Source organism: Bos mutus, chromosome 19, assembly GCF_027580195.1.
Source record: "Bos mutus isolate GX-2022 chromosome 19, NWIPB_WYAK_1.1, whole genome shotgun sequence".
NCBI lineage: Eukaryota > Metazoa > Chordata > Mammalia > Artiodactyla > Bovidae > Bos > Bos mutus.
Window position 1 is genome coordinate 8086319 of NC_091635.1, and position 21385 is coordinate 8107703.

Consider the following 21385-nt stretch of genomic DNA (forward strand, 5'->3'; position numbering starts at 1 on the left):
CATTCAGTTGATTTACACTTTGAAGCCCGTATAATCTAAAAGAAAGCTGCCTGTATCCAGTCAAATTATTGAAGCCTTGATTGTCAATGTCCAGTGATGAGGGTTTGTTACCCAATAATGTCCTTTTGGTGATGGGGTGTTAATACATCTTCAGTGGGCCTTTAATCAGAGGCCAGGACTTTCTGGTGGTTCAGACTCTCCATGCTAATACCCTGCGTAATACACTACTTTCCCCAACACAAACAGACACAGTGGTTATCCGTCATTTATGCAATTAACTAATTTCAAATGACTTTCTGCCCTTTGTGCTCCCACTTTATCAGGGGGCAGAAGTGAGTCTGTTCCCTTTCTCAGAAAAGCTGTTCCAACATGTCCTTGAGGTGAACTGCTTTGGAGTCTGAGGCCGGACATGCTAGTGGGAGGATTTGGGCTGAAAAGTGCATTTGTTTCTACTGCTGCTTGACCTTCGTTAATTGAGAGGCCCTGAGCCACTCCACTGACCAAGTCAGTCTGTGCCACTGCTGGCTTGGAAAACACTCAGCTCTGAAGGATACCTGCATGCTCGTGCTGGTCGGTCTCATCTTGAGAGTGTTGTCTTCAGTTTTAAAGATGAGCCCAGCAGAGCAATGTTTTTCCTCGACCAAGGTTGGGTTGTCTCCCTGGGCCCAGAGGAGTCTCCTTGGGTGAGCTAAGGACAAGGCAGGGTGTCCCACAAAGGGCAGTCTTGAGTGACATTGACACATCCACTCTGTCCTCTGTAGTGAAGGGGTAGGTGGGTGTCAAGGATGGAACACACAAGAAGGTAGCTTTAGTTACTTGAGGGCCCAGGGCCGCAGCTCTGCAAAAATAAAGGTCTTGGATGCTTTTGGGTCACCGCTGGTACAACCAAAGGATGCCAGCCTTGTGCAGGTCCCTCCAAAGGGTGGCTTCCAGGGACAGGTCGTGGTTTGCGTAGAATATCAGTGGCTTCTTCATTCGATCGAAATAGTGGTCAGAAAATTTCTGGTAGTTGCTTGTGATGAATCCATAGGCGCTAACCTGGAGAAGGACAGTTAGCATTTGAGTTAGCATTTGAGCTGCTATGAGAAGCAGCTCATTAGCATAATGAGCTGCTAGCATTTGAGAAGCCATTTACACAGGGCTTCCCTGGTGTAAAGGGCTTCCCTGGTGCTCAGATGGTAAAGAACGTGCCTGCAGTGTGGCCCCTGGAGGAGGGAATGGCAACCCAGTCCAGTATTTCCTGGAGAATCCCCATGGACAGAGGTTCCTGGTGGGCTACAGTCCATGGGGTTGCAGAGTCGGACACGACTGAGCGACTAAGCACAGTTTATAAAGTGGAAGGAACTTAGGCATAGCTGCCTTGTGTGGAGGTGAGAGTAAACAACCGTTCTCACCCACGTTTTCATATCTGCACTGTGTTATTTCTGCACATTTTCTCACCCAACTCTTAAGCGTAGATACTGTCCCTGTTTTACAAATGGGGAAATGGGCTCAGAAAGATAACCAAAACGTGTGTCCGCAGTCACAAGCTAATAAGTAGCTGGGCTGGGTTTTGAACTCTGGTCTGTGACACCAAAGCCATGATCATTATGCTCAAGATGGAGGCAGAAAGCCCCTTACCTCCCGTTTCCTGTTCTCATGGTGACTGCAGACAGGAGAGTCCTGTTTTAAACATGGAAAAGGGGGACCAGAGTCCAGTGGTGCTTGGAGTCCAGTGGTGCTTGGCCTCCAGCTCTTGTGCCTGGGTCAACACTGCCTTTCCCTGAAAACTGATTCTCAGCCTCTGTCTCTGCAGCTCATGGGTACCACCCCAGCAAGAATTGGCTCATGGAGTGATTTCAGAGACTCCACGTGTGGAAGGATGCCCACCTCAGTTTGAGAGTGTCCTCCCAAAACAGATGTCCCTACCCACTTTGGTTGAGATTTTGCTTTCACAAGAGCAGTTGGGTCATATGTCCCTTAAACACCATGTGCAGCGTCTGCCCTGGGGCAGAGGGTGAAAGGACAAGCCCAGGGGAAGGTGGCCCTGGGGAGGAAGGCAAGACTGGGTCCGAAGGCTGTCCCCTACGGGACCGAGAGCACTTCCTCCACCCCATTCCCTAGACTAGGTGGCTCCTGCAGCTGGGGAGCCTTCTGCCACGGGATGGAGGCCCAGAGTCCCAGGTCTGGGCTAGCAGGCCTCACGTAGAGGATCTCATGGATGGAATAAGGTTCCATTCACACCAGCTCTGCTGCTGTGGGCTCCTGAAAGAGCAGACCTCTTACCTGGTCACAGGTATGTAGAGCTGTCAGCAACATGAGGGCCCCAGTACTAGGCATGTATAGGTCTCCAAATTTTGTGTTAATCAACTTTGATTTCAGAAACCTGGAAGCAAAAAGAAGTGTCAAAACTCAAAGACTCCAGAGGACTTCTTTGGTGGTCCAGTGGACATGGGTTCAATCCCTGGTCCAGGAAGATCCTACATGCTGAGGAGCAACTAAGCCCGTGTGCCTAGAGCCCGCACTCTGGAGAGGCCACCAAAATGAGAAGCCTGCACCCCACAGCGAAGAGCAGACCTTGTTCGCCACAGCTAGAGAAAGCCTGTGCAGTAAAGAAAACCCAGGGCAGCCAAAAAACCCCAGGACTTTTGGTCTTGCACATTTGCTTGAGGGTTGTGCCATTACACCAACTCAGGCAGGTTGGGAAACGGCAAAATTTTCTGGCCCTTCTGCCCTCACCCATCTGCCATTTGGAGAAAGATGAATTATACACAAAAATCTTTGGTTGAAATAACACCTTAGGTAACAAGCAGTGAGCAGGAGGAACAGGCCCTCCTGAAGAAACATAGGTGAGACCCTTCCCTCTCTCCCTCTCTAGAAGCCTGAGTCCAGCCTAACTTGCTTTTCCTCTCTGCAACACCCTCCCGCACCACAACGTCTAGGGCATAGTTGGCGTAGTTATTTAACCTGACACCTAAATTTCACCTCCGGACTGGCCAAGCAGGAGCCACACATGAGGACAGAGTACACGTAGGTCCTGTCACTGGGCCGCTAGTGAGATGGCGCACATGTGTGCAAGCACACGTACACGCTTTCAGACACCCAGATGGTCCCAAAGTGAGGCCGCAGTATGGTGACCACGAGCCTTGACCTCAGCCCTGGGTTCTCATCTAGGCCTTGCCAGGCAAACCACCCAGCTTCTCAGCCTGTTCTTCGTCTGTTGAGTGGTCTTCAGCTTGCCTCCCAGACTCCCCTGCCACCCCTGGCCTGCTCTGGGTCTTGGGGTGCTAGCCTGGGGCTGCATGCAGTAGGTTTCCCAGCTGCAGCACTGTCACCACTTCAGGCTGGACAGATGTGCGTTGCAGGGGCTGCCCTGTGTCTTGTAGGTGGTTCAGCAGCATCCCCGGCCTCTGCCCACTAGGGGCACTCAGGTCGCCTAGTGACAACCAAAACTTCAGACAGGACGGTGGACCAGCCTCCTGCTGAGAACCACTGATGGGTGGGATGGGGGTGGAGATCTGCAGGCAGGGGTTCCCCAGGCTCCTCCCAGGGTCCTCCTGTGTTTGGGCCTGAACGCTGGCTTCCACTAGTCCCCATACAGCCCCACACTTACAGTCCCGCTATACCCAGCCTAAGCGTTGGTGAACGTTTTTGGTAAGTAAGCCTGTTGGGTTTCCTGTCTACCTTGAGTGATAGAACATCACCTCCATCAATGTATTTAACCTGGTGGCTCAGTGGTAAAGAATCCACCTGCCAATAACAGAAGACGGGTTCAATCTGGGTTCAGAAGGTCCCCTGGAGAAGGAAGTGGTAACCAACTCCAGTATTCTTTGTGGGAGATGCCATGGACAGAGAAGCCTGGCGGGCTACCATCCATGGGGTCACAAAGAATGGGACAGGACTGAGGAACTAAACAACAAGTAAATGAAGCAGTGTAAGTGCTGCGGGGCGGGGAGTGGGGGCGGCCACGGTGGTCCTCGGCACATGACCCAGCTTGGGGTTTCATCTTCAGGGGATAAAGCCAGTGCTGCCAGAGAAGGCAATGGTACCCCACTCCAGTACTCTTGCCTGGAAAATACCATGGACGGAGGAGCCTGGTGGGCTGCAGTGCATGGGGTCGCTAAAGAGTCAGAGGCGACTGAGCGACTTCACTTTCACTTTTCATTTTCATGCATTGGAGAAGGCAATGGCACCCCACTCCAGTGTTCTTGCCTGGAGAATCCCAGGGATGGTGGGCTGCCTTCTATGGGGTCGCCCAGAGTCGGACACAACTGAAGCGACTTGGCAGCAGCAGCAGCAGCAGCCTGTAGGTGTGGGGCGAATGGTGGGGGTGGGCAGGGGAGTTGCTCCCAGCACCACCCCTGCCCGCACCTACCTCTCTGTCAGGTAGCTGATGAAGTCTGGATGGAGTAGCCTGAATTTGCTGGCAGAGGAGTCCAGTCCAAAATAGGTCTGAGGCCTAGGACCCACGATAGAAGTGAACAGAGCGGCCCGAGGCGTCGTACGACGGGTTGTGGAGTGAGGAGAGGTGAAAGGCGCTGGGGCGGTGTCGGTGGATGGACCGGTAGGGGCGGGGCTGGGAGTAGTAGCGGGAGAAGGGGGTGTAGAAGGTGGCTGGGAGCACCGTGGGCACCACGTGCGGCTTCCCGCCCACCAGGACCTCGGTGGGCGGGGTGTAGGAGAGGGAGGAGGGGGGCGTGAACAGGGCGGGGGGAGACGGGTAGGAGCAGCTGACCCGGGGGAGGTGCGGAGGGGGCGGGAGGAGAGGGAAGTACAGGGAGTCGGGGGGCTTGCGCGGGCGGTCCCGGGCCCAGCAGGGGAAGGAGCAGGGGAAGCACTGGTTCTGCGGGAGGGGCGAAGTAGGAGGCTGGAAGAAGGGGGCCTCTTTCATGAAGCGGGGCACGTAGGGGGCGATGTAGGACGGGATGCCCCGGATGGGCCCAAGCCCGAGCCCGATGTAGGAGGCTGAGGGCGCGGGACTGTGGGCGGGGGACTTGGCGCCAGGTATGGGGGGAGTTTGGGAAGAGTTTCGGGAGAGGGATTTCAAGCCAGATTGAGAGGGAGATTTGGAGGCAGGTGGAGTGGCATTTTGGGAAGACCCCCGAGGCTGGACATGAGGGCTGGGGGTCAGGGAGGAGGCCCGGGAAGAGGGCTGTGAGGCATTTGGGGTGGCAGGGTGAGAGGGGGCACGGGAAGACCCCCGGGTGGGGGACGGTGAAGGAGCTGAGCCGCCAGAGCTGGCGTAGGGCTGCTGGTTGGTATGGTTGGATCTGGACTGGGAGGGGGACTGGGCAGGGGATGGATTAGGGGAATGGGAGGGGGAGCTCATTGGTGTTGGGGAGGCTTAATGTCCACCCGATGTCTTTGAGCCAGCCCCCAACCCCAGGAGCCAGTCCCGTCTGGGTCGCAAAGCCCACCCCCAGGAGCCGCTGCCAGGCGATTGTTGGGTCATCAGCAGGTTGGGGCGGGGCACAGGGCGGGGCTGGCGTAGCCGGCCTGGCCCCCGAGGGCTTAACCCCTAAGGACGCCTCAGAAGGTGCTCTTTGAGGGTGGGTGAGATGTACCGGGGCCAGCCAGCGAGACAGGAGGGTCGGTCCTTGGCGGCCACAGGGGTTGGTGCAGATTTATGAGGACCCGACTCAGGGACAAGAAATTGTCTTCAGCACCACAGGGAGAAGGTTCAGATGAGGCCCGGACATGGTTCAAAAGAGCTGGACACGGGCCTGCTGTCCAGGAAGGTGGGGGAGGACAGACAGAGGGCCCTTTGTTCCCACTCTGCAGGACACTGGGCCCACGTCCCCTGCTCTCCCATTTCATGGGCAGTCTTGGGAGGGTGCCCGCCAAGGAGTGGCATGGGTCCTGGCCCTCACTCTTAGTCTCCAAACACAATGCACTCAACGGGACAGCAGGGACAGCTGCGGACAGGCCAGCTGGGTGGCTGGGCGGGTTATGGGGACCGCAGCTGAAGCTGAGGGGCCAGGCCTGCCGGCCCCCATTCCAAAAGGAGCCCCTTGAACCTGCAGCCCACCTGGTCAGGAGGGTCCCTGGGGACCAGCAGCATTACCTGGGCTTTCCCGAGGGTAGGAAAAAAAGAAGAGTTTACTCTTCTAATGCTCTGGTGGATTCTTGGGGCCTTTCTGGCCACCTTCAGCCACCTTTCCCATCTGACGGTGGACCCGGGAGCAGTACCGTGCCCTATTTCCCTGCTTGGCTGCTCACCTGTCTCCTTTATCGGTGCCCTCGGGGACAGGCACACCCAGGATGGCGGATCTCAGCATCAGGTAGTCACGGATGTCCGAGGGGATGAAGATATAGCGCAGGTACTGTTGGGGCAACAGAGAAGCAGCCCCGGTGGGGACAAGACCACGGGGACTTCCTGCTCTGAGTGGACCGCCCTCCGCCCGGTCCGGCCCCTGCCCGGGCAGGAGCCTCTCCTTTCTGAGTCTGTATTTTCCACTTTTGGGTGCCCTGTTCTTTCGGGTTCCACTGAGGGTTTCAGCACTCAGACCCGCTGATACTCTTCCCTTCAAGGAGCCGTGCTCAACTGCCATTCCCTTGAGTGTGGGCTGGACTGAGGGACTAAGAATTTTTCTAATGGATACGAAAAAGTGGGAGTAAGGAAGCGTGTGTGACCCCCTTGGAGAGGGGTTCATAAAAGACACTGGAGGAGCTTCCTTGCTCTCTGGGATCACTCGCTCTGGGTCAAACTAGCTACCCCATCAGGGAGGCAGTGTATTAGCCTGCAGAGGGGCCCACATGGTGAGGGCTGTGAGGGAGCCATCTTCACCCTGGCCCAGGCGGGCCTTCTGATGACCGCGGCCCCTGTCAAGCCTGACTGTGACTACTGGGAGACCCTGAGCCAAAACCACTCCGATGAGGGACTTCTCTGGTCCACTGGTTAAAACTCCACCTTCCAATGCAGGAGTGCAAGTTCAATCCCTCATCAGCAAACTAGGGTCCCACATGCTGCTGGTGTGTGTATGCTTAGTTGCTCAGTCGTGTCCAACTCTTTGCAACCCCGTTGGACTGTAGCCCGCCAGGCTCCTCTGGCCATGGGATTTCCCAGGCAAGAATACTGGAGTGGGTTGCCATTTCTTTCTCCAGGGGCTCTTTCCAACCCAGGGATTGAACCTGCATCTCCTGTGTCTCCTGAATTGCAAGTGGATTCTTTACTTGCTGAGTCATCTGGGAAGGGCATCCCTGATGGCCCAGACAGTAAAGAATCGGCCTGCAATGAGGGAGACCCAGCTTGGACTCTGGGTCAGGAAGATCCCTTGGAGAAGAGAAAGGCTACCCTCTGCAGTATTCTTGCCTGGAGAATTCCAAGGACAGAGGAGCCTGGTGGGGTACACCCCATGGGGTCGCAGAGAGTTGGACCACGTGACTGAGCAACTAACACTTTCATGCTGCCAGAGGAGGCTAAAAAAAAAGAAGTGGACAAAATCACTCTACTGAGCTGCTCCCAAATTCCTGACTCATGAAAATGGCAAGATAAGCAGTACTTGTTGTTTACAGCTATGAGGTTTGGGGGTCATTCGTCATGCAGTTAAGGAAAACTCATACAGGTTCTTCCCAGGTAGCACTAATGGTAAAGAATTCACCTACCAATGCAGGAGACATAAGAGATGGGAGTTTGATCCCTGGTTCAGGAAGATGCCCTGGAGGCGGGCATGGCAACCCACTCTAGTATTCTTGTTTGGAGAATCCCGTGGACAGAGGAGCCTGGAGGGCTACAGTACATAGGGTTGCACAGAGTTGGACACAACTGAATCGACTTAGCACACATGCATACAGGTTCTGTGGCTACACCAGAAATGAAACTGTGCTATCTTGTTTCATCATGAGCTAAAAGAGGCCTCAGAGCATGGATGCTGTAGCTTGGACACCCCTGACGTCCCTGGTAAGAGGAGGAAGCTGCTGAAAACTCAAACCAGCCCTATCAAGCACCACAGCACCCTTATCTTGGGACCTCCCCGCTGCATGTGGTAGCCAGCCTGCTCTAGAAGGGGAAAGAAAGTGAAAGTCGCTCCAGTCTTGTCTGCCTCTTTATGACCCCATAGACTATACGGTCCATGGAATTCTGAATTCTCCAGGCTGGAATACTGGAGTGAGTATTTCCTTTCTCCAGTGGATCTTCCTGACCAGGAAATCGAAGTGGGGTCTCCTGCATCACAGGTGGATTCTTTACCAACTGAGCTCTCAGGGAAGCCCTCTAGAAGGGGAAGCATGGTGTTAGAGCAGCTGGGTGTGGCTGAAAGAGCCTGGAGGCAGCAGACAGACTCAGGTTCCAGTTCTCAGGGGCTGCTGTGCTGAGTGTGTGTGGGGTTGGAATGGAGGAGACACTCAGCAAATACCCTCTGGCTGGCTGTGTGCTGCTGACCTCTGGGTCAGGGGGGTAGCAGGGGTTTGAGTCGGGCTCCACTGCCAGTCTGTTGAACGAAGGGGCCCTGAGTCTTAGTGCCCTCACCAGTAAGAGGGGGCTGACGTGGCCTCTGTAAAGTGCCTGGCACTCCATAAGCCTTCAGTAAACATTAGTCATTCACGCTCCACTCCAGAGCTTTCCTGGTCCTGAGCTACAGGGCGCCCCATTACACAGGCCCTAGATCCTGGCGTACAACCTGTCCATCCGCTGGGCTGGGGCGTGGGAACCCCGTGGCCTGCCCTGTGGTGCGATGGGGGGCGGACAGGAAACAACGGTGCTGGCTGTCAGGGACCGTGGTGCCCATGGGAGCCTCACCTGTCCCTGCGGCACAGAGGTGAAGCCCACGTTCGAGTAGGAGATGAGGGAGTTCTTCATTGTGTTCACAGTAAAACCGTAGAAGGAGATCTTGGTGCCCACGTCATTCTCGAAGCCTTTGATCACCGCACCGTTGAGTCTGGTCCAAACAGAGGCTCATCAGCCTGCTTGTGGCTACACGGTACTGCATGTTGACTTCCATCCCCAGGCTTCTGGCACTCCCTCTACCCACGGCAGCCCCAGTGCCCAGTCGCCAGCCCCATCCTGAAGCCGGGCACCTGAAGGATGCCCTGTGAAATGGGCGAAGCCAGCCCTGGCAGCTCCTTCCTCCTGGGTCCCCTGGGTTGACCACAGCCTCGTGCGTCTTCAGGGTCTGTCTGCCTAACGCCCTTGTCCACGCCTGTCCGCCCGTCACAACTGCTGAGCTGCCTGAGGCCGCTGCTGCTCCATTAGCCCACGCCCTCACCTACGATGCTCCCCCCGGGGGGCTGGCTGGGGACCAGCTCTCCACCCAGCTCCTCTCCTGCTTCCTCCCTGGCCCCTAGCCCACATACCTGAACACGTAGTCATGGGCATCGATGTTCTGACCCTGGCGGGAGCCATTCAAAATGCCTCCGTTACCCACCACGGCACACCGGATGCAACCAGGAAGCAGCTCCCGGGAGACGGCGAACAGCCTGGTGCTCTCCGAGCCATTCAGGAGGCTGAGGGTGGAGGTGATGGCTGTGGGACAAGGTGGAGTGCTGTGAGGGGCACTGGGGCCTTCCCGAGAATTCCTGGCACCCGCACCTGCCTGAGGCCTGACACCAGGCCCCTCTCAAGAGGCACAGAAGGTGGAGGACAGGGAAACGTCCGTGGGAGCAGGACGCCTGCAAAGAGGGTGGTGGGGCGGGAGGGTTGGCTGTGGCCCCAGTCATCTTGAGAACTCAGATAACCAGTCCTCCCAAGACTTTGCTTATTCCAAAAGGAAATAATTTGGGGCCTTCGGGGGTAGGGTGAGGGGCCGACTTAAAGTGGAAGGGGCTCTGGGTGGTCTCTCCCAGCATCAGCCATCATTGGGCTGTTTGAGGGCTCACAACTGCTATCCTCAGCCACCTTTGCACACTGGCCATCTTTCATGCCAGGCCCCAGGAGGGCAAGAGCCACTGGTAGAGGGGTCGGGTGGGGCAGTAGCCAGGCCCCTCTCCTTGACCCTTGTAGAGGGTGCTTGTAGAGGCAGGGAGTCTCACAGCAGTGGAGGTGAGCCTTGAAGCCTGCCTGGGAGGAAGTGAGGAGAAAGGGGCACCGTGGCCCCAAAGCAGGAGGAATGGACTATTTAGGGCCAGAGGGCTGCAGGTTACCTTGGTGGGAGAGCCCCTGCCAGCCGTAGGGGGCTTTGTGCTGGCTCAGGCTGTCCCAGAGCTGCGGGGTGAAGAGGTCCCCCGACAGCAGCACTGGAGTGGAGAGGTTAAACAGATTCCGGAAGCGAGGGTGCCGCTGAACGGCAAGAGAAAGTGGATGTCGACAGAGCAGGTTCTGTGGGTGACAAGATAAGAGGGCTGTTTCTTTTTTTAATTTACTTATTTAGCCGCCTTGGGTCTTAGTTGCATCATGTAGGATCTTCGTGGTCAGGTCTCTCTAGGTGTGGCATGAGAGCTCTCCAGTGGCACTGTGGGCCTAGCTGCCCTGAGGTATGTGGGAATCCCACTTGCCCAGCCAGGAATGGAACCCACGTGCCCTACACTGCCAGGCGGATTCTTAACCACTGGACCCCAGTGTTAGTTGCTCAGTTCTGTCCCACTCTTTGTGACCCCATGGACTGTAGCCTGCCAGGCTCCTCTATCCATGGGATTCTCCAGGCAAGAATACTGGAGTGGTTGCCATTTCCTTCTCCTGGGTGGGATCTTCCCACACCCAGGGATCAAACTCACCAGGGAAGCCCAAGGACCCCCAGGGAAGTCCCCGAGGGCTGTTCTAGAAGGTAGGGTGGGTAGGAACCTTCCAGGGAGCCCGCATACCCCACAAGAGGGCTGGGAGGGAAGTGCTGCCCTTCCCCTCTCCAGCCTTGGGCCACCCCCTAGATGTGCCAGCCAAGCTGGCCTGTACGCAGTGGCCTGGTAGGGGTCAGAGAGCTTTCTGGATTTACCCTGCCCAGCCCTTCTCCCTGGATGCCACGTCTCTGGGGCCTGACGGCTCTGGCCTACTACTTTACCTCACACTTGGGGGGAACTTGAGGGCACTTTCCCACAAATGGGTAAGAGCTGCCTGCCCTGTATTGGAGGAGGTCCACCCCAGGCCTTGGAATCCATCAGCCTGGGTCCAAACCCTTGCCCTGGCCGTCCTTGCTGCAGTAGGGTTCACATGGAAAGGGCTACTGGGAAGATCTGTGATGTCTTTGACCAGCCGGTGCCTATCTTGAGTTGAATAATGTCCCCTCTCCCAATTCATGTCTGCCCCAAACCTCAGAATGTGACCTTATTTGGAAAGAGGGTCTTTGCAGATGTAATCAGTCAGGTGAGATTATACCGTAAGGTGGCTCAGCAGTAAAGGATCTGCCTGCAATGCAAAAAGGTGAAGGAGACGTGGGTTTGATCCTTGTGTTGGGAAGATCCCCTGGAGGAGGGCTAGGCAACACACTCCAGCCTGGGGAATCCCATGGACAGAGGAACCTGGTTGGCTACAGTCCATAGGGTTGCAAAGCGTCAGACACGACTGAAGTGACTGAGCCACACACATAAATGGAGTATAACTTCTAATGTACTAAGGTGGGCCCTAAATTCAATGACTGGTATCCTTATAAGAAGGCATGTGCTAGGCTTCCCGTGGTGGCTCAGGGGTAAAGAATCCACCTGCCAGTGCAGGAGACATGAATTCGATCCCCTGATCCGGGAAGATCCCACATGCCGTGGAGCAATGAAGTCTGTGCTCCACAACTATTGAGCCTGTGCTCTAGAGCCCGGCAGCCGCAACTACGGAGCCCATGGGCCGCAGTGGCTGAAGTGTGTACGCCCTAGAGTCTGTGTTCTGCCTCAAAAGAAGCCACCGCAATGAGAAGCCCGTGCACCGCAGCTAGAGAGTGGCCCTCGCTCACCACCACTAGAGGAGGGCCCATGCAGCAACGAAGACGCCGCACGGCCAAAAATAAATAAACAAAAATAAAATCATACAAAGAAGGCACGTGCTGATGGTGGGGGTCGGGGGCAGAGAGTGAGTGATGAAGCTGCAAGCCAGGGGACAGCTAGAGCCCCCATAAGCTGGAAGAGGCCAGGAGAGATTCTTCCCTGGAGACTTCAGAGGGCGGCTGGCCCTGCTGGATACCTGACTTCAGACTTCTGGCCTCTAGAACTGTGAGAGACTCCATTTCTCTTGTTTTAAGGCTCCCAAGTTGGTGGTCATTGGTGCCAGCAGCAAAGGAAGCCTTGCAGGGGCCTCCGCACGCAGGGGCCTCCGCACCCAGCGGCCTTGAAGGAGAGCACGTACCAGACAGGCCCCAGCCCCCCTCTACCCCCAGACCCCCGTGTTAGATTCCTGAGCAGCCCCAGTCTGGTCAGGGCTATTCTTCCACTGAAGGGGGTCTTGGTTAAGACGTTGGTTTCATCAAAGGACAACGTGGGAAAGAGTACAGTCATTTCTGCTGTTATGTGACATACGAATGCCTAAAAACCATCGTGCAGAACCGCAACCCAAACCACAGGGCTTTCGGGAAAAGGGACTATGAGCAGCAGAAACTCAAAAAACTTGATCAGTGATGCATAAAATGAAGATAGAAGCAGTTTTACACACATTCACTGGTTAGGAAACATCTAGAAAAGTGAAAATGTTAGTCGCTCAGTTGTGTCCTACTCTTTGCAACCCCATGGACTGTAGCCCACCAGGCTCCTCTGTCCAGGGGATTCTCCAGGCAAGAATACTGGAGTGGGTAGCCATTACCTTCTCCAGGGGATCTTCCCGACCCAGGGACCAAACCCAGGTCTCCTGCATTGCAGTCAGATTCTTTACTGTCTGAGTCACCAGAGAAGCCCAAGAAATATATAAATAGTTCTCAAAATATGGCACTTGACCTTGGAAAAGAACTGACACATTCTTGGGGATGTGGGCTTCGGAAGGGTGGCAGTTTGGGAGTTATCGTGAAGTGGTGGGAAGCCGGTTATTAAACATGCGATGAAGCAGATGGCTGTCTGAAGTGTGCATGTGCGTGCCTTTTGGGTATTCCTACATGATTCCCTTTGGTGCAGTATGGTTTTCTGCATTTACCAGTGTTCTGGCTGACAAAATCACTGATAAACACACACGAAATTTGGGTTCTGCTCAACTTGTTTTACTCCCACAGCAATCTTTATGGACCAAATTCATGCTTTAAAAGCAAGCATTAAGCTGAACTGACTACATCAGTCTCACTCCTCTTCAGTTCATCATAGGGGTGTTTTCCAGGGTCTCCTTTACAAGGCTCCAAGAGAAAAATCTTCAGGTCTCCATATCCAGAAAGGCGCACTTTGCTTGGGCAGCTGGCTTGCTTTTATCTCATGGACAGGGTGGCAAGCTTTCCTTCTTTGCTGTTGTCACAGGGAAGCTCAGAGCCCATCTCTGACACCCTCTGGCATATTTTTCACGCACTTATCTGACATTGTCTAACTTTCTTACCTTTATTTTTCCTTTACCTACTTCTTCATTTTTTTCCCCCATGTCATATATATCCAAAAGACAAAAGCTCAAATCTTTTTGTTTTTAAACCAGGTGAGGAAATATGTCAATTAGCATCAAGTAGGAGAAGGCAATGGCACCCCACTCCCGTACTCTTGCCTGGAAAATCCCATGGATGGAGGAGCCTGGAAGGTTGAAGTCCATAGGGTCGCTGAGGGTCGGACACGACTGAGCGACTTCACTGTCACTTTTCACTTTCCTGCATTGGAGAAGGAAATGGCAACCCACTCCAGTGTTCTTGCCTGGAGAATCCCAGGGATGGGGGAGCCTGGTGGGCTGCTGTCTATGAGATCGCACAGAGTCTGACACGACTGAAGCGACTTAGCAGCAGCAGCTCAAGGTGAAAGGACTTTAGGAAAAGTAAAGATGACCTGGCCAAGTGCTTTAAGACGCTTGAAGACTTTCTTTAGCCAGTCCGCCAAGTGTCCACCTGATCTCTGTTCTTGGGGCGGGGGGTGGCGGGGGTGGGGTCTCCATCACCTGCCGAGGGGAGCTCGCTCTGCCGCTTACAGCTTTGCAGTTACTCAGTCTTGCATGTGGTGAGATCTTGCCCCCATGAGACCTCAGTTAACAAGTTCCAGTGTCTTGGGCATGAAAAACAACTCTTAAACCGGGACCAGGCCAGAACTACATAGTCATCATCCCGCTTGACTGCAGCCTGCACAGAGGGTGAGGGCATGTTGCTCGGGAGTTCAGACCCAGCCCGGGGGTCCAAGAGAGGCCTGAATCCCTGTGCCACCTCTTTTCCATGGGTAACCTGAGCAGGGTATCTCTGTGCCTCATTTTACTGCAAAAGCTGCCTCCCGACCTTGCCGACAGGTGTAAGTGAGAGAACGCAGGTAAAGTGCTTGAGATGGCCTGTAAGGCCACGGTCACTGTGCTCTGTGACAGAGCAGAGAGGCCCCTGGGCTTGGGTTTACTTCATGGTAAACAGTTTACAGGGCTTCTCAGGTGGTGCTAGTGGTAAAGAACTCACCTGCCAATGCAGGAGACGTAAGAGATGCGGGTTCGATCCCTGGGTGGGCAAGATCTCCTGGAGGAGGGCATGGCGACCCACTCCAGTATTCTTGCCTGGAGAATCCCATGGACAGAGGGCTACAGCCCATAGGGTTGCAAACAGTCGGACACAACTGAAGTGACTTAGCACGCATGCATGCTAACAGTTTAAATGTGAGTTTTACAGTAAAAAGACATTTTGAGGTGTAGAATGTAAAAGTCAGAGAACTTTTAATGATAAATCAAGATTTGCAAGAACTTTTCTGCTGGTTATACCCCAGGGAGTAAAGATGGAGCCATGTTTCTCTGCTGTTGGGGTGCAGGGACCTCAGTGGTCAGGTCTAAAGAGCGCTGGCTGGCCCCTCAGTTCTGTGCTCCATTCTCTGGGTGGGGAGGGGGATGTAGCCGGGGTGGGAGGAGAGGAGGGAGGGGGGTTTCCAGAGAGCTCCCGCCCAGTAGGCTTGTAAGAATGTTCTCATTCCCATTTTCCTTTCCCCTTGTACCCCGCCACAGGGTAGCCCGCCACTGTACCTTTCGTGTCCTAGAATTCGGTGCCTTGGGTCCAAAGAAAGCTTGAGATGATGACGTGGTGTTCCTGGGGGAGAAGGCGGAAGTAAAGCCGGGGTCTGACCTGCCCCCGAAGCGTGCTCATCTGGTAACTCTGGAGGCTGATCGTCCATCAGGGTCTGATTTTTTTATTTTTTCCCCTATGCTCTGATTCTTGCTCATCTCTTTCTCTTTGGGCACAAAATATTATCACCTTATTATGTTCTGCCTAGCCCCTTGGCAAGTGGCTGAAATGTGGAATGTATGGGAACAGCGAGATGGTGGTTAAGACATGAAAATATAAAATAGGAAAGATTGCCAGCGGCCTGGGCTCGTGACCATCTAAGCGGTCTCCCTGTTAAGGCCCGCAAAACAGGTTTTAGATCCCGGGTGCCCTGGGCCCCCTTCACCTGGCGAAAGGGGTGGGGCCAAAGCCCGACACCGTGGGTTTGGGTTCCAGGATCTCTGGAAGCCACTGAACTTCTCAGAAGCTCAGTGTCTGTGTCTGTTCAGCAGGGATGATCATGCAGGTATGCAGATGGTCAGATTGAGACAGGCTGGGGCCTGGGACCCTTTGCTGCAGTGCTTGCACTTGGACAAACGTCTCCTTGAGCAACAAAATGCAAAATAAACTACAAGGGACTAAAAGTAGCTGAGTACATGCGGCGGCTGGGGCAAATTATGAACAAGAGAGATACAGAAAGACCAAAATCTGAGCAGAAGCAGGTATGCACATTGACCTGGCACGTGGCACCACTAAGGGGGTGGGCGGGCCACCTAAGCCACCTCTCTGGCCTGACCCCCTGGACCCACCCCTACTGTCATCCTGTAGAAGGAACCAACTCACCGAGCCCCGCCCCACCCCCAGGGAGCAAGCAAGAAAAATTGGCATTGGGTTTCCTTCCCGTTGCCGCCCGCAGGGGCCCCAGTAAAGCCCTGCCTGCATTCTTGTCGGGAGCCTTCAAACAGAGTCTGTGTTATCTTATGTAAGAAGTGTCTTCTAAATATTAGCTATTGTTACCTAAAGGGCAAAGGGAAGGGACCCTGTGACAGCCTCAACGACACTGACCCTTCTGGAGGGAGGTAAGGGTCTAGGTTACTGCCCTACACCCACCTGCTAGGTGCTAGGTGGTCCCTGCACCAATGTGTGTGTGTGTGTGTGTGTGTGTGGCGCACACGCGCTTAGTTGTGTCTGACTCTTTGCGGCCCTATGGACTGTATGTAGCATATCAGGCTCCTCTGTCCATGGGATTTTCCAGGCAAGAATACTGGAGTGGGTTGCCATTTCCTTCTCCAGGGGATCTTCCTGACCCAGGAATCAAACCCGCAGCTCCTACAATAGCAGTAACTTTCTTTACCACTGAGCCACCTGGGCAGAGGGCAAACAGGAAGGAACAGGAGCCCCTATCCATTCAAGAGGGTAGTCAGGCTATTCCCAGACTCCTCCCACCTCCCCTACAACCCCGAGGGAGCAGGTGGGGAGGATCTGAGGTCAGCAGTTTCGAAGGAAACAAAGGCTTCCAGTGACTTGCTTCTAGGCACCAAGACCGTTTGAGCCACAAGGGCATCTGGACCCACCTGCCTTCAGGGTTTGTGAAAGACTTTGGAAGAGCAGGCCAGAAAAAGCAGGGCGATCCTATCCTCCACTCAACCCAGATCAGCCAACCACAAAACCCTGTAGCTCCTCTCAGAGGAGGAACTGGCACCGTGGTGCTCAGCGCAGGTGGCCTTCAGGAACCCCCAGGGAACTTTTGAAAAACACCAGAATTCTGATCGGTTGGTTCTGGGTCTCCAGTGATTCAACCCCCCTCCCCCCACTGTCATCCCTTCCTCCCCAGTGATTCTAACATGCCAGCCAGGCTTGGAATCTGACAGAGGAACTGCTGAATGGGTGGAATAGAAACAGGAGGGAGCCCTGAATCGCTCGGGTCTCAGGAAGGCCAGCTCCTCTCCAGAGCAACCCTTCTGCTCAAGAGACTCCCCCGACACCCCCCACCCCGGGAATCCAAAGGCTTTTAGACACCACCGTGGGAATAAGGCTTCTCCAAAGGCTCAGCGGTAAATGCAGGAGACAATGGGTTTGGTCAGGAAGATCCCCTGGAGGAGGAAATGGCAACCCACTCTAAAACAAGTCTAGAAATCCCAAGCCCAGGAACTACTGATTGGACCGATTCCACCCTCTAACCTGCAAGGAGAGCCTCATCTCCTATCTCCGGTGTGCCAGGCCTGGTCCCAGCACTCGGCTTCCCCTGGACTCCCCACCGTAGCCCGGGAGGGCTGCTTTTGATCCCCAGGTGAGGGAGGGTTACATAGCTTGCTCGCCCTGCTCAGATTTCCATCCCACCTGCCCCTCTGCTTGTCCAGCTCCTAATGAGGCTGAGTCTGGACCTGGCCCCTGGGGTTTAGCTAAAATGCAAACATCACCAAAACATCAAGGATATGGACAAGTCGTACTAGATTTTTAAAACATGAAAGGTCTTTTAAAAAAGCTTTGTTGAGGTATAATGGATGTTCAGTCAACCTCATATTTATAGTGGTATTAGTTACTTTTGAAGGATGTTCAAATAAATGTGTTTCAAAACATCTTTACAGAAAACTGATACGGATCTCCTTTCTTAATACCCTCAGTTCTTTTCAGTCCTTTTCCTTATGCAATGTCTGACTCCAAGGAGGCAAAGTTAACTTCAGGTGTTGCCAGCTAGAACACCTTTGTTTCTAAAGGGAGGGGACACATAATCAATGGCAAGCGTGTTTCATATTGTTTTGTAACACTGGGTGCCCTTTGACTTTGTTTCCTGAATGTTTTTGGTTTTGTGTTTTAGTCGCGAAGTCCTGTCTGAGTGTCTGACTCTTTTGCGACCCCATGGACTATAGCCCGCCAGGCTCCTCTGTCCTTGGGATTTCCCAGGCAAGGATACTGGAGTGGGTTGCCATTTCCTTCTCCAGGGGATCTTCCTGACCCAGGGATTGAACCTGGGTCTCCTGCTTGGCAGGCAGATTCTCTACCACTGAGCCACCTGGAGAGCCCCATTCCTGAGAGCAGACACTAATTCTGACTTCATTCCCTTTAGTGAGGACTGTGTGGATCGAAAAGCACTGGGAAGGGAAAGCCAGGGCCCAGAGGCCTCTGCAGCAGACTGTAGGTACCCATGGGGCCTTACAAATCCAAACGCTGGGCACAGCTCGGTCCACCTTCCAGAAGTAAAGCTAAATCCCTTTTAAGGTTTCTTCAGTAACTGGAAACCGTGACCTACCAAAGGCAGGCTCTCAGGTTTCTCCTCCTGGGGCACCAAATGAAAGGAAGGTGCCCAGGGTCAGGGAGAGGGAGCGGAGCGCAGCAGGAGCAGCTCAGGGAGGGAAACTTGGATGGAGCCCAAGGTGGGCCGCAGTCCACCTCTTCACCGGATCGCGCCCGGACGGGGCTTATCAAAATAAACAACGGAACAGAGCGGGAGGAGAGAAGCGACCCGGGCGCGGGGAGGGCAGGGACCACAGCGAGCCGGAGAGGCGCGACCTGCCGCCGCCGGGCTGAGGAGCCGCGCGCAACGCTGGATCTGGGAGACTTGGGTCCCCGCCCCCAAAGTAGAATCTGAGAAATGTGAGGTTAGCGAGGGACAATCCGTGGAAAGCCGGGACTGATTTTATCTGAATCCGATGTCCAAGCCAAAGTAGGACAGATGAAAGGGTTTCTAATTAGGGCTGGAGGGAAGTCAGCAGAAAGCTGTCGGGAGTGGATCTCCGGTGAGCAAGGGGCGAAGTTCCTCTTGGATACAGCAGCAGCTGTGGGACCCCCGGCAGCACGAGTTTAACGCCGGGGTGGAGGCTCTGGGTACAAAGGGCCGCAGCCCGAGTCCCCGCGTCCCCTGCACCCTCCGGACAGGTCCCGCGCGGCAGCTCCTACCTGGCTTCGGTTCGGGGCCCCAGGTGCAACTCCACCGCCGAGGAGTACAGGGCGACCAGGATCCCGGAGCAGACAGCCGCGAGCAGGAGCAGCGGCCAGAAGAGCCGGCCACGCTGGAGCCCCATGCAGCCTTGGCCCGAGGGCGTCCCGTGGGCAGCCGACCCGGGCGGAGAGGAGAGGCCCGGGTGCGCTGGGCTCGACTCCCGGAGTCGGCCGTCCGGCCCCGCCCGGCCCCCCCGCCCCTCCCCGCCCCGCCTTTCTTCCTCTGTCGGCTCCCGGCCTCCGGACGCCGCCGCACCCTTGGGGGCTGTGCGGCGGGTCCCGGAGGCGAGAGTGTCGCGCCGGCACCCAGAGCTGCCCGCGCCTCTCAGGCGCTACCCTCTGTCCTCCGGACTTGGACGGCCCAGCCCAGAGACGCCGCGAGCCGGTGTTGGGCAGGGCGCTTCCCGGTACCGTGAAGGGCGTGCGTGCGCGCGGTCCGGGGGTTCTGTGGGGCCGCGGGGCGCGGGGAGACGCCGCCACCTGCCGCCTGGGCCGCACACTGCGCCCTCGGGGGCCCCCTGGGCTCGCGGCTTCCTGGCACCCGAGGCCCGTGGGAGGGGCGGGGAGCATGCAGGGTTAAACCCCAACCGCTCAGACCCCGGCGGGAATTGGAGGGGGTGGGGCAGGGGGCCTGCCCGGGATGGGAAAGGCGGGAGAGCTGAGGTTGTCCGTCTCTCTGATTTATGGACTGGCCAGAGCCCTCAGTCACAATGCGTCCCTGTTACAACCCCGGGGCAACCTGGAGATCTCAGCAGCCCAGAGACACCTGAAAGGTGTAGCAGAGGCTCAGGTGTCATCAGGAAGGCCCGGGGAAGCCCGGGCTCCCGTGCACCGGAAGCAGAGCCTTTCCAGGGGTAAGGGGTAGATGAGACACTGTATTCTCCAGTGGACATCATCCTGGCCCCAGAAACCTGTGAAATACCCTAGACCCTGAACTGTCAACAAATGCGAGGATGACAGGCAACTGCAACTCACCCACCCCCAACCCCTCCCCAATTCTCATGTAAAGGATAAGCCTGGGTGCAGCAACAGGTATCTGTCTAATTGCAAGGCTTACTGGGAAAACTTCGTGGAGCCTCTGCTCTCCGGCAGGAGCAAGTCCTTCAGGCTCAGTTCACACTATTTAAAAAATGCTGCCCCTGGCTACCCTCCTGTCAGACCGACTTAAATTGATGATTTCAAGTCTTTTAATCTTTATGGTTTTCCATCCCCCAAATACCTGTCTCTGTTACTTATCCCTTGATCAGCACCTTCTCCCATTTCCTCAGGGGCTGATAAAACATCAGACCTCTCTCTAAGTTCCTAAGTCTCAAACCTACCCCCAGCCCCTTGTGGTCAGGCGGTAAAGAATTCACCTGCAACGCAGGAGACTGGGGTTTGATCCCCCGGTGGGGAAGATCCCCTGGAGGAGGACATGGAAACCCACTCCAGGCCTTTTGCCAGGAGAATCCTATGGACAGAGGAGCGTGGAAGGCTACAGTCCATAGGGTCGTGAAGAGTCAGACACCACCGAAGTGACTTAACACGCACACAAGCACATCCATATTAAGGATTTGGGTCCATCTCCAGTGCCTAAAAGACAAGTACCTCAAGACTTCCCTGGTGGTCCAGTGGCTAAGACCCTGAGCTTCCAATGTAGGGGGCCCAGATTTGATCCCTGGTCAGGGAACTAGATACCACATACCACAACTAAAGTTCCCCAGTGCCACAACTAAAAAGATTCTGCATGCTGCCACTAAGATCCTGCACAGACCAATAAAGAAATATATACATATATTTTTAAAAGGTAATACCCCACTAAGACCAGAGCTTCCTATCCACCACATGGGGTTCTCCTTCCCGTCTGCAGCCTCCTGTGTCCTCGCCCCTCCACTGTCTGCCGGCACATCAGTTCTCTCCCTGAAGCTTTCTTTCCTTTCCAGCCAGGCCCCTGGGGGTCATTCATAATCTGAGAGCTACTCTCTCTGTGTTCCTGGCTTTCCGCCCAGCAGAACTCCGACCTGGATTCACACTCTGATCGGCCTGTGCAGTGTCCCCTCCCCCACGCTGCCCGCTTCCTGGCCTGGCTAGGAGCTGCTGACCGGGGACTGTTTCATTCCAGAGTAGAATGGTACCCACTGGGCATCAGCTGGGCTTGCTACAACCAGCCATTTCCCCGTCCTTGGTTAGCTCCAGCTTCCATCCTGCCCAACAGGGATTCCAAGACGTCACCTCAAGCCTCTTTTCTCCCTGCCTCCTTACCCCCTCCTCCGAGAGGGGAGCTTCAATTTCCCAGGCCCACAATTACAAAGGCACCTCCTGGCCAGAACGTGAAGGGTCTGAGGTTTACTCTGTGATCGGGCTAACAGGTCAGCCTGCTACAGTTTGATGGATGCCTGCAGAAGACGTGAGACTCTGGGGTCAGAGATGAGTGACTTGATTCCTGGTGGCACAGTGAGCAACGTGAACTTCAAGATGGTGCCTCCTTGCTCTTCCGAACCCAGAAGGTGAGGCAGAGGGACCCA

General features: G+C 55.2%; 1 protein-coding gene across 8 annotated transcripts; it reads right to left on the reverse strand.

The window, feature by feature from the left end:
* Positions 1–252: 252 nt before the first annotated feature.
* On the reverse strand, positions 253–19466 carry ST6GALNAC2 (ST6 N-acetylgalactosaminide alpha-2,6-sialyltransferase 2). Of its 8 annotated transcripts, none has more exons than XM_070389128.1 (9): positions 18840–19073; positions 14924–14987; positions 10057–10231; positions 9271–9439; positions 8717–8855; positions 6199–6302; positions 4355–4555; positions 2266–2365; positions 253–1038 (listed from the first exon to the last, which is right to left on the reverse strand). In XM_070389128.1, exons 1-9 carry the CDS (start codon positions 18962–18964, stop codon positions 871–873), a joined length of 1245 nt encoding a protein of 414 aa, XP_070245229.1. In that variant the 5' UTR covers positions 18965–19073; the 3' UTR covers positions 253–870. The 8 variants fall into 8 exon arrangements, 5 of the variants coding, with proteins under 5 accessions (XP_070245229.1, XP_005908068.1, XP_070245227.1 ...); XM_005908006.3 differs by having other exon boundaries at positions 4355–4438; positions 18840–19069; XM_070389126.1 differs by lacking the exon at positions 14924–14987 and having other exon boundaries at positions 4355–4438; positions 18840–19466.
* Positions 19467–21385: the final 1919 nt, after the last annotated feature.